Source organism: Rhincodon typus, chromosome 14 (assembly GCF_021869965.1).
Source record: "Rhincodon typus isolate 14 chromosome 14, sRhiTyp1.1, whole genome shotgun sequence".
In the NCBI taxonomy this organism is placed as follows: Eukaryota; Metazoa; Chordata; class Chondrichthyes; order Orectolobiformes; family Rhincodontidae; genus Rhincodon; species Rhincodon typus.
Window position 1 is genome coordinate 11,539,417 of NC_063345.1, and position 12,939 is coordinate 11,552,355.

The window sequence follows — 12,939 nt, forward strand, 5'->3', positions numbered from 1 at the left end:
CTGGGTGGGATGCTCTTCGGAGGGTCAGTGTGGACTCGATGGGCTAAATGCAACACTGTCATTATTTGATACTGTTAGTTTAGTGGAATTCACTTCCCCAGAGAGCAGTGGAGGTTGCATCATTGAAGATATTCAAGGCTGAATGGTTTGGATTTTTGACTGAGGGGCCATTCCAGGGACAGACAAGAAAATGGTGTTGAGGCCACAATCAGATCAAATACGTTCAGATTGAATGATGAAGCAGGCTCAAGGGGCTGAACGGCCGACTCCTGTCCCAAATTCTAGTGTCCTTGGGGAGGATGGCGTGTTAAAGATACTGCACGTACCAGAGGAGATGGGGCTTTGGGCTCCAGCGGTCTCACATTGACGACATACACTCACACCACACCAATGGAGAGCGTCTCCTTGCCAAGACAGCTACAGGGATCCAAACTGGACTAAAGTGAGGGAGGTCTGAACTGGCATCTCATGAGACAAGACCAGAGCACACGACTCAACTGAAGCACAATTTGACTACAACCTTCAAAAGTTTAAGATTTTTCGATGTAATTTGTTTTTAATTGGAAGACCTTATTCAACTGTATTTAAATTTACATGTAGCCCAGAGTTAGGGACGTTACTATTATGCAATGAGACCCTCAGTAACATTTACAGTAATGTTAATCAACCTATTTGGACGTGTTTTAACACACCACTGGGGCAGGTCATGTTCTGTTGACTGAAGTTCTTCTTCAACCTTTCATTTTCCTTCTTGTGAGCCAAGCCACTACAAGCTTTATTAAGTTTTGTGAGTCACTATCTCGTGGAAATGATCAAAGGCATCCTGAAGTCTAATTGGCTTGTTACGGCCACTGAATCCCTTCAGTGTGGAAACAGGCTATTAAGTCTGCACTCACTCTTCCACCCAGATTCACCCCCTACCCTATCCCTGCAGGCCTGCGTATCCCACGGCTCATCCACACATCCCTGGACACTATGGGCAATTTGGCATGGCTAATCTACTTAGCCTGCACATCTTTGGACTGTGGGAGACAACCCACACAGACAAGGGGAGAACATACAAACTCCACACAGACAGTCACCCAAAGGTGGAATTGAACCCGGGCCTCTGGCACTGTGAGGCAGCAGTGCTAACCACTGAGCCACCGTGCCACCTCATTTTAACATATGAACAATTCATGGCTGGTCTCGGATTGACTACGTAGTGTGTACCCAATTGCTGAATGGTTTCTTTAAAGTAGTAGTTATCTTACTAATATTATTTACAACTATCTCGTGATTCACTCTTTAATGCCCATCATTTTGTAAAATCATCTCTATCTCTCTTGGTTTTCCAACTCCATTGATCTTTATTGACATTCTATGTGTCAGCTTAGAATATGTAGCATCATCTACTAGCGATTAATTACCATCCCAAATGTCCCAATTGATAGATCTAAGAACACCTAAGACTGTAAAGCACGCAGTCAAACCTAATTCCAAAGTGTGTTTTTATGTATATGTATATACATGCATATGAACCCATATGCCTGTTACAAATGCTATTATAAATCTAAACTGTTGTAAAACATGGCTGCCTTTAAGTAAAAACCATTTTACTCCAAAGCATTTTCACGTGTTAGCCTAAGAATACATTGGCCTGAATCCTAAACTAACAATAATATCATGAAATATTTTACCTTACTCTTGACCAAGGCTACATAATTATTTTCCTTAAAGAATGTGTTTTACAACTAAACATGCTCAAACTGAACATAATTTAATTCCTCACTTGCCTAATCAAATTGAAATTATGAATTCCTTTATTCATTAATGGGATGAGGGCATCGCTGGCTAGGCAGCGTTTATTGCCCATCCCTAATTGCCCAGAGAGCTGTTCAGAGTCACCAACATTGCTTCGGGTCTGGAGTCACATGTAGGCCAGACCAGGTAAGGATGGCAATTTCCTTCCCTAAAGGACATCAGTGAACGAAATAGGTTTTCATGACAATTGACAATGGATTCATGGTCATCATTAGATTCTTAATTCCAGATATTTTATTGAATTTAAATTCCACCGTCTGCCATGGCGGGGTTCGAACCTGGGTCCCCAGAATGTTATCTGGATCTCTGGATTAACAGTCTAGTGATAATACCACTAGGCCATTGCCTCCCCCAAAAAACTTTCAGTCTTACACAAAGCATATAGTTATGTTACCTTGCCCAAGTGGGGTTGGTTAGTTCAGGTGACTGGATAGCTGGTTTGCGATGCGCAATGATGTGGGTTTAATTCCTGCATGGGCTGACTTTACCAGGAAGGACTCTCCTTCTCAACCTGTGCCCTCACCTGAGGCATAGTGACCCTCCGGTTAAGTCACCAGTTGTCCCTAATGAGAGGGCAGCCCTATCATCCAGTAGGCCTGTGGCAACTTCACCTTTACTCGCCCGTGCTGTAATTCTAACATGGGTTAATCCTGTTCCCCAGTCTTAACATGGCTCATTTAATAAGTGCAAATGAAAATGCATTCTGACAGGCTTTTTTCCAAGTGTGAAAGAGGTGTAAACAAATAGGCAATATCTACGTTCATCTTTAGTATAAACAGATATTTTGATTGAATCAAAATGACTTATTCTTGTGAGACTGTCTTTCTTTCACCCTTGAGACTAAACTGAAAGTCAACTTAGGCTCAACTTATGTTGCCAATTCTCCTGATAATAGCCTGGAAACTCCAGGAATTGCAGATCAGTCCCTGCTGGAAGCAAACCCTGGGGAGAAACAGTTAGGGCAGCTGAAATATGTGCGGGTTTTATGTTTCCATTTATTGATTATGTTTGTGATTTGTTTTTGACTGGCACAGACTTGATGGGCTGAAGAGCCTTTTTCTGTGCTGTAGACCCCAATGATTCATTGAAGGTGTAAGAAGGAGATTTGTTCCTACCCACTGAGCCATGTTGCAATATAAGACTTTGCCCAGTTCTAGTTAGGTTTCCCAGTGATTCAAGCTGATGTTAGCTAACTCTATTGAAATATCAAAATATTTTCTGATGCTGAAGTTTAGAGAAATTAAAGTAAAATTTACTAAATTGAAGATGGTCAGCAAAACAATGTTTTTATTGTCTTAAAAGGCAATGGAGGTCTTTGCTTTGTAATAGCTTCTTGTGCAGAGAGCAGTGGAGCCAGGGATATATCTTAAGGCTGCATAATATAGATACTCAATTGACAAGGAGTCAAGAGGCATTGGGGGTATGCAGGTACGTAGAGTCTAGGATAAATCAAATCAAAGATGATCTTATCAGATAGTGGAGTAGGCTCGAAAGACCAAATGGCCTACATCTACCCAATTCATATAGTCCTTGAATATTGTTTCATACCAATCTGCTATATTCTGTGCCAGTATTACAAGAATTATGAAACTGACCATGGGACTGAATGCTGATACGTCCATCTTTTTTAGACATCGGTATCCATTGAGAGACTTACAGAAGACTTGTCGCAAATGGCAAGTTCACAAACCACTCGGGTGTGCTTACACACCATTCATTGCTAGCCTTCTCTCTAGTCTTGTTCTACACGATTGCTTTTGGGACAGTGGAGGCAAGATTGCACTGGGAAACTAATGTGTAAAGTTTTTGAGAAGGTTTGTAGCTCGGGTTGTGGATGAGGTTGTAGACTTGCTCGCTGAGCTGGTGTGTTTGATTGCGGATATTTCATCACCCTGCTAGGTGACATCGTCAGTGCGCCTCCGGTGAAGCATTGGTGTTCTGTCCCGCTTGTTATTTATCTGCCTCGATTTGCTGGGGTGGTCGGTATTACTTCCGGTTCTGTTTCTCAGTGGTTTGTAAATGGGGTCCAGTTCAGTGTGTTTGTTGAGTTCCGGTTGGAATGCCAGGCCTCCAGGAATTCCCTGGCATGTCTCTGTTTGGCTCATGCTATTATGGATGTGTTGTCCCAGTCAAATTCGCGTCCTTCTTTGTCTCTGCGTGTTGAGACCAATGAGAATTGGTCGTGTCCCTTGGTGGCTAGTTGGTGTTCGTGTCAGTTTTCGTACAGTTTGGCCTATGTAGTGTTTCTCACAGTCCTTGCATGGTATTTTGTTTATTACGTTAGTTTTATTGGCTGTGGGTATGGGATCCTTTAGTTTATCAGTAGCTGTCACGAGTCTAGGCCCGAAACGTCAGCCTTCCTGCTCCTCTGATGCTGCTTGGCCTGCTGTGTTCATCCAGCTCTACATCTTGTTATCACAGGTTTGTGGGCTACCCTGATACCTAGGGGTCTGAGTAGCCTTGTAGTCATCTCTGATACGTCTCTGGTGTACGGTAGGGTGTCTGGCCGTGTTGTGTCTTCTTGTTGTGGTCTGTCACGGAGGTAATGGCGGATTGTGCTTTTTAGGTATCCATTCCTTTTAAAAACTCCGTATAAGTGCTCCTGTTCTGGTTTGGGCAATTCGGAGTTGATTTTTTAACAGAATGGATACCCAAAAAGCACAATCTGCCATTACCTCTGCAACAGACCACAACACGGCCAGACACACTAGTCACCCTACCGTACATTAGAGACATATCAGAGATGACCACAAGACTACTCGGGCCCCTGGTATCAGGGTAGCCCACAAACCAACAACCACCCTGCAACAGCTACTGATCAATGTAAAGGACCCCATACCCACAACCAATAAAACTAATGGAATATACAAAATGCCATGCAAACTGGAAGAAAACTGACAATAAGGATACATGAACACCAACTAGCCACCAAGAAACATGACCAATTCTTAGTGGACCCAATAAACACGAATTTGACCTGGACAACACATCCATAATAGCACAAGCCAAACAGAGACATGCCAGGGAATTCCTGGAGGCCTGGCATTACAACCAGAACTCCATCAACAAACACATTGAACTGGACCCGATATACAAACCACTGATAAACAGAACAGGAAGTGATGCCAACCACCCCAGCAAACCGAGGCATATAAATAACAAGCCGGACAGAACACCGGAGGCGCACTAACGATGTCACCTAGCAGGGTGATAAAACCTTTGCAACCAAACACATCAGCTTGGCGAGCAAGTCTACAACCTCAAACTAATGTTGTTCTTGTTATCCATCAAACCAAGGAAGAAGTTGTCAAATCCACCAATGGGCATGCTGAAGAAGAAAAGGAAGATGAGCCAACAGAGGGTCCTGTCACCAAAAAGGTTTGTTCACTGGTAGCATCATAAACACGAGCCAATGTAACACTACTCACAGTCCAAAGGCACTAATCATTGAAGTGCAGAGAGCTTGTGCTAAGGCCTGTAACTTCTATCTCCTTCCCAAAATCCACAAACCTGAATGCCCTGGTCGACCCATTGTCTCCGCCTGCTCCTGCCCCACCGAACTTATCTGCAACTATCTGGACTCCATTTTCTCTCCCTTGGTCCAGGAACTCCCTACCTATGTCCGTGACACCACCCACGCCCTCCACCTCCTCCAGAACTTCCAATTCCCCGGTCCCCAACACCTCATCTTCACCATGGACGTCCAGTCCCTATACACCTGCATTCCCCATAGAGATGGCCTAAAGGCCCTCCGCTTCTTCCTGTCCCGCAGGCCCGACCAGTCCCCCTCCACTGACACCCTCATCCGCTTAGCCGAACTCGTCCTCACCCTCAACAACTTCTCTTTTAATTCCTCCCACTTCTTACAGACAAAGGGGGTGGCCATGGGTACCCGCATGGGCCCAAGCTACACCTGCCTCTTTGTAGGTTACGTGGAACAATCCCTCTTCCGTACCTACACTGGCCCTAAACGCCACCTCTTCCTCCGTTACATTGATGACTGTATTGGCGCCGCCTCGTGCTCCCACGAGGAGCTCGAAAAGTTCATCCACTTCACCAACACCTTCCACCCCAACCTTAAGTTTACCTGGACCTTCTCTAATACCTCTCTCTCCTTCCTGGACCTCTCTGTCTCCATCTCGGACAACCACCTAGAAACCGATATTCATTTCAAGCCCACTGACTCCCACAGCTACCTAGAATACTCCTCCTCCCACCCACCTTCCTGCAAAAATGCCATCCCCTATTCCCAATTCCTTCGCCTCCGCCGCATCTGCTCCCAGGATGAGGCGTTCCACTCCCATACATCTCAGTTGTCCTTGTTTCTCAAGGACCGTAACTTCCCCCCTTCATCGGTCGAGAACGCCCTCAACCGTGTCTCCCACATTTCCCGCAACTCATCCCTCACACCCCGTCCACGCAATAAGAACCAAAAAAGAATCCCCCTCGTCCTCACGTACCACCCCACCAACCTCCGGATCCAATGCATCATCCTCCGACACTTCCACCATCTGCAATCCGACCCCACCACCAAAGACATCTTTCCCTCCCCACCCTTATCTGCTTTCCGGAAGGACCACTCTCTCCGTGACTCCCTTGTCCGCTCCACATCCCCTCCAGCCCCACCACACCCGGCACTTTTCCCTGCAACCGCAGGAAGTGCTACACCTGCCCCCATACCTCCTCCCTCACCCCCATCCCAGGCCCCAAGAAGACTTTCCACATCAAGCAGATGTTCACCTGCACATCTGCCAATGTGGTATACTGCATCCGCTGTACCCGTTGTGGCCTCCTCTACATCGGGGAAACCAAGCGGAGGCTCGGGGACCGCTTTGCAGAACACCTTCGCTTGGTTCGCACTAAACAACTGCACCTCCCAGTCGCGAACCATTTCAACTCCCCCTCCCATTCCTCAGACGACATGTCCATCCTGGGCCACCTGCAGTGCCACAACGATGCCACCCGAAGGTTGCACGAACAGCAAATCATATTCCGCTTGGGAACCCTGCAGCCCAATGGTATCAATGTGATTTCACGAGCTTCAAAATCTCCCCTCCCCCTACCGCATCCCAAAACCAGTCCAGCTCATCCCCGCCTCCTTAACCTGTTCTTCCTCCCAACTATCCCCTCCTCCCACCTCAAGCCGCACCCCCATCTCCTACCTACTAACCTCATCCCACCCCCGTGACCTGTCCGTCCTCCCTGGACTGACCTATCCCCTCCCTAACTCTCCACCTACACTCACCTTTACTGGCTCCATCCCCGCCTCTTCGACCTGTTTGTTTCCTCTCCACTTATCCTCTCCTCTATCCATCTTCTATCCGCCTCCCCCTCTCCCTGTTTATTTCAGAACCCCCTTCCCCTCCCCCATTTCTGAAGAAGGGTCTAGGCCCGAAACATCAGCCTTTCTGCTCCTATGATGCTGCTTAGCCTGCTGTGTTCATCCAGCTCTGCACCTTGTTGTCTCGGATTCTCCAGCATCTGCAGTTCCTACTATCCCAGGGTTCTAATTAGGATGATCGGCCATGATCATACTGAATAGAGGAGCAGGCTCAAAGGGCCGAATGGCCTACTCCTGCTGCTATTTTCTGTGAAGCCACAAAGGAAACAACAGGGCAGGATACCTTCCAAGTTTAAATGCGCTTGGTCACAGCCACTGTTTGAAATGATTTTGATTTGAGTCAAGTGCTCTTCAGAGCCCTACAAGGGTTGGAAGCAAATTGAAATTCTACCTTGTTGCAGCAAATGTACCAAAAAAAATCACCAACTCTTCAGACAACTCCCTCTTAAAGTTCTTGTGATATTTATCAGCCATCCTGACAGCAAGGAAGAGCTAGCCCCATTTCTTTGGATCTGGAGTCAAATGTAGACCATACTGCTTAAGGGCATTAGTGCAGCAGATAGGTTTTTAACAACAAATTGACAACTTTGTACTGTTGCCTGCTTTCAATTTCAAGAAAATCTGGAACAGAATTCTCCTTTTCCAACTGCACATTTGGATCCGAACAGCAGTTACATAGTCTATTAGTCTGCCACGTTGGACTATGAGCCAAATAATAGCATCAGCCCATACGCAAGACCAAATGCAATCCTCCCAGCATTAGTAGGCACCCAACAGATTGCTTTGACAAGCACAAAAGGCCCAGAATAGATATGAACAGTAAACATTTTAAAAAAAAAAAAAGCATCAACCTAATTAGCTTAATGTGTTTGTTGGTCAGAGAAATTAATGCAAAGATCGATGAGATTGAAATTGGAAGAATTTGTTTGCCACAAACTGTCTGGACCTGACTCTTAACAGAGGTAATGCTGTAGTGATTAATTGAGCGTATAATCCATGCTGACAACCAGTGTGATATTGAGAGAGTGCAGTGTTATTGAAGGTGTCATTATTCAATTGAAATGCTTAATTGAGAATGTTGGCTGCCTAATCCATTATTTCAGGTGAATGTTAAAATCCGAGAGCAACTCAGGGGGTAAAAAAGGGACTATCTTCTCCCTTGACTGTCACTTCCCCAAAATTTACTGCTCAGCCATTTCCTGCTGGAATCTTGCAAAGTTCACAATGCCTGCCTGCATAGATACTGGCCAAGAGGTTAATGACTGCGCTCAAAGTAACTGCATATCTGTGAGATGGTTCTGAGCCTTACAATGGGCTTTGTCAGTTAGATAATAGCTGTTCACAAAAGGAATTGAGGGTGACAGGAAGAAGTGCAGGAAGCAGTGACATTGTGGTTATGCCACTGGATTCATTTCCCAAGGTTAAAAACAACAAATACCAGAGAAACTCGGCAGGTCTGGCAGCATCTGTAGGGAGAGAAACAGAGTTAATGTTTCAGTCCCCTCGGTTGGAACGCCAGAGCTAGTCTTCCAGAGGTTCAGGAGAACAGTACGGGGGCATGTGGCAGCTGGTGGGATGAATTGAAACAAAATCTGGAATATATAAAGCTAGTCTCGGGAAGGGTGACAATGAAACCATCAGCATTCATTGTAAAAATCTATCTAGTTCACTAATGTCCTTACCTCACCTGGCCTGCACGTGACTCCAGACTTGCAGCAATATGCTTGACTCTCAACTCAGGGTAATAAAGGATGGGCAACAAATGTTGGCCTTGCCAGCGATGCCCACATCCCAACAAAGAATACAATAAATGATTTATAAAGGCAAGGAGTTTGGTTATCTGTGTCAGGTCACGGCATTACTAGAATCCAGGCTGGGAGGCTGTATGCTGTGTGGGACGCTTGACAGACTGGAATTGTTATCCTTTTGAATTGAAGTTCTGGAGAATACTTTGCTAAAGATTTATAATCCTTGCCAGGATTGAAAAAGTAAAATGTAGCACGTTACTTTCAGGATACCAGAAGCAAAGGATAATGCTTCCACTGAGCTGTCAGTGGAAGGAACCTTTACTGAGCTTGTTCTGTGATAAATACAGTGCATGTGCAGCTGGTGAAGAAGAATGATTTTGAAAGTTTACGAGACTAAATTTTAATGGGTTGACTGGCCACAGCTTGAGACAAACTTTAGATGGACTTATAGGAGGGTTTTATTTTCGCAGAGAGGGTGAGCCGCAGCTGGAAAGAACTGTAGGGGAAGAGTGATTGAGGCAGGACAATAAATTCCTCAAGGAACGGCGTAGGAATTTAGCAGAATTGGTCATTGAGAAGGATGAAAACAAAGAGCTCAGGATGGCCAATTTCAACAATAGATCCTGTAAGAGGCATTTCTAGATCACAGGGCTCCCAAGGTGACCAAAGCAGATTGTGATATTCTGATGTTTATATGAATGGATGATTTTTATTTTTTTGCAAATGTGAATAATTTTATTGTCATAAGGTTTTACAGTGAGAAAAACAGTAAAATATAGTGAGAAGCTTTTCCACTGTCGCCATGACTTAATGCCATTTTTTGAATAGTTTAAGAATGAGAAAAAGAATTACAACATTTTAAAGGCGTCTGGATGGCTATATGAATAGGAAGGGTTCAGGGAGATTTGGACCAAATGCTGGCAAACGGGACGAGAATTATATAGGATATCTGGGCGGCATAGACGAGTTGGACCGAAGGGTCTGTTTCCGTGCTGTATATCTCTATGGCCCTATGACTTTATACAGCTCAAGAGAGACCATCAATCCTGAGACAGCCCATCATTAGTGACTTAGTCGGAGTTCCTGGTCAAATGTCTTCAGAGAAATTCTTAACAGTGTTTATTTCTTGGTAAATTTGTCAGTCAATGACTCGGTTTATGTGACATGTGCGTGCTTTGTTGAATAGCATGGGTCTGATGCCTGACAGGCTGTGAAGGTGTCTTTAACTCTAACAGTTCCCTTGCCTCGGAGTTGGAAGGTTATAGGTTGGAACTGCAGTCTGAAACATGAGTACCTCATTGTAGTGTTGAGAGTGTACTGTCCCTCGGCTGGCACATTAACCTGGCACTTCACTCACGTAAAACAAGAAATCTGTATATGAGGAGGAAGTTTCTTTCTCTTTCAGAGGGTTATAGACTTTAGAATGCCCTGTCTTAGAAGGTGGTGGGACAACTTCATTGAATATTTTTACTATTCGTTCAAGGGATGGGTATTTTGCTGACTGGGCCTGCATTTATTGCCCAGAAACTGTTTGCTGTGGATTTGGAGTTGTATGTGGCCAGAACCAGGTAAACAAGGGCATATTTCCTTCCTTACGGAACATGATCCATGATGAGATTTATTTTTTAAGTCAGTTGACAGTGGCCAGACTTTTACTTTTAATGTTGATTTCTGCGTTCGCCATCTGCCATGGTGGGATTTGAATCCAGACCATTTGCCTGGATTACCAGTTCAGTAACAACAACACTGTGTCACCACTGAGGTAGGTGGAATCTTATTAGGCAAGAGAATGAAGGATTATTAATGGGAGATAGATGGTAATGTGGAATTCAAAGCACAAATGCATCAGCCAAGGTCCCATTGAATGTTGGAGCAGGTTCAAAGGGCTGAATAGCTAACCTCTACTCCCATTTAATGTGTTCATAAGACCTAGTTACTGCATCTTCCTACAGTCTTTGCTCAAATGCAACAAGACCTGGACAGCATTGAGGCCAGGGCCTTCAAGTGGTAAGTAACATCCATGCCACACAAATGCCAGGCTATGACCATCTCCAATAAGAGACAGTTTAACCACCATCCCTTGACATTCAATGGTGTTAACATCACTGACTCCCTCACCATCAACATCCTGGGGGTTACCATTAACCAAAAACCCAACTGGATTTGCCACATAAACAGAGTGGCTACAAGAGCAGGTCAGAATACTGCAATGAGTAACTGACCTCCTGACTCCCCAAAGCCTGTCCACCATGTACAAGGCACAAGTCAAGAGTGTGATAAAATATTCCCTACTTGCCTGGATGAGTGCAGCCCCAACAACACTCAAGAAGTTTGACACCATCCAGGACAAAGCAGCCCACTTGATTTGTACCCCATCCACAAACATCCACTCCCTCCACCACGAACACTCACAAGCAGCAGTGTGTACTATCTACAAGATGCACTGCAGAAATTCACCAAAGATCTCTTCAAACCCACAGCCATGACCATTTGGTAGGGCAAGGGCAGCAGATATATGGTAACCCCACCACCTGCAAGTTCCCCTCCAAGCCGCTCACCATCCTGACTTGGAAATGTATTGCTGTTCCTTCACTGTCACTGGGTCAAAATCCTGGAATTCCCTCCCGAATGGCATTGTGGGTCAACCCCCAGCACGTGGACTGCAGCGGTTCAAGAAGGCAGCTCATCACCACCTCCTCATGGTCAACTAGGGACGGGCAATAAATGCTGGGCCCAGCCAGCGATGCCCATATCCCACAAGTAAATGAAAAAGAAGTATCAGGGAGCCTGTACTTGCAAAGTGCTTTCCTGTTAATAAAGTGCTCTGGGATGTCCTGCAGATGGGAATAGTGCCATTAATTATTTGTCAGCCTTTGCAGCTGCCATTCCCTGTAGTATGAGCAGGGAGGCAGCAGCTCCAGGCTGGATTTTGAGCTGCTGTCTAACGCAGGAAGGACTTGAGTGAAGACGTGCCTTTCCCTGCAGCTGCTCACATATTTACATCAGGCTCATCTTTTGGCTTGTTTCAAGATCTGGGTGATGCCAGCGCTATTAGATGCCATTTGGCACTGCTTCGCATTTCTGACTTATTGCCATGTAGATTACCCAGTTAATCCTAAATGAGACATGAGAGAATCAAAAGCCAGTGGAAAAATAAAGGCTCTGTCGCAATCCTCAGGATCAGATAAAAAGTAAGGTGTGCACAGTTTGCCAGTAAGCAGCTATTCTGACACTCGGGAAGACTGTCAGTAGGTTGACATCACCTGTGTGAAATATTCAGTGTGGTTTATAACTCTCTCCTTGGTCTTTGCCCTCCCTGTCGCTGTAGTGTAATGAATCTGAGCAACTCTCCAAGATATCTGTGCTCCTTTAATTCTGACCTGTTCAGTGATCCCAATTTTAATTCCTCCACCTCCAGTGACTTGGCCTTCCTGCACCTAGGCCCTAAACTCTGGAAATCCTTCTCTCAATATCTCTCTCTCTCACGCTCTCACTCAGCACCCCCACCCCTTCCCACTTTGAGATGCTCCTTAAAGCCTGCCTCTTTGACCCTGCCCTAACAATGTGGGTAAGTAGCAGATTTGGTTTGATTAATGCACATGAAATGCGTTGGCATGTTTTATTATGTCAGAGCTGTGTGTAAGTGCACTTTCTTGGTGCACAGCCTTGGCCCAACTTGGCTCATTCAAGTTTTCTTGGAGGCTTGACCTGATGCTGAGGAAGAGCAAATGGCAGTGATTCTTACAAAATATACGGTTCAACCAAGAGATCAAATTCATACTTGAATCTGCGATTGAATCAAAAGCAGAAAATAGGAACGTAAGGTGTAGCCATCTGGCCCTTCAAGCCTGAACCACCGTTCGATACAATTGTCCAACTCAGTCCTTTGTTCCTGCTTTCTCCCTTTGACCCTTCCAGCCCCAAGAACAATGAATAATGCCTTTTTGAAAACATTCAACGTTTTAGTCTCAACTTCGTTCTGTGGTAGAGAATTCCACAGAGTCACCACTTTCCGGTTGAAGACATTTCTCTTCATCTCAGTCTGAA

General features: G+C 45.2%; 1 protein-coding gene across 2 annotated transcripts in view; it reads left to right on the plus strand.

Moving 5' to 3' along the window:
* The window catches only part of LOC109920948 (RPA-related protein RADX-like), a 63,485-nt gene that overhangs the window by 35,073 nt on the left and 15,473 nt on the right, over positions 1-12,939 (plus strand). The window contains exon 12 of one of the 2 annotated variants that reach the window (XM_048605231.1): positions 5,101-5,181. The exons of the other annotated variant lie outside the window; for it this stretch is intronic. Within the exon in view, the coding sequence (XP_048461188.1) occupies positions 5,101-5,181 (81 nt within the window). The remainder of the gene's footprint in view (positions 1-5,100; positions 5,182-12,939) is intronic. 2 annotated transcript variants of the gene reach the window in all.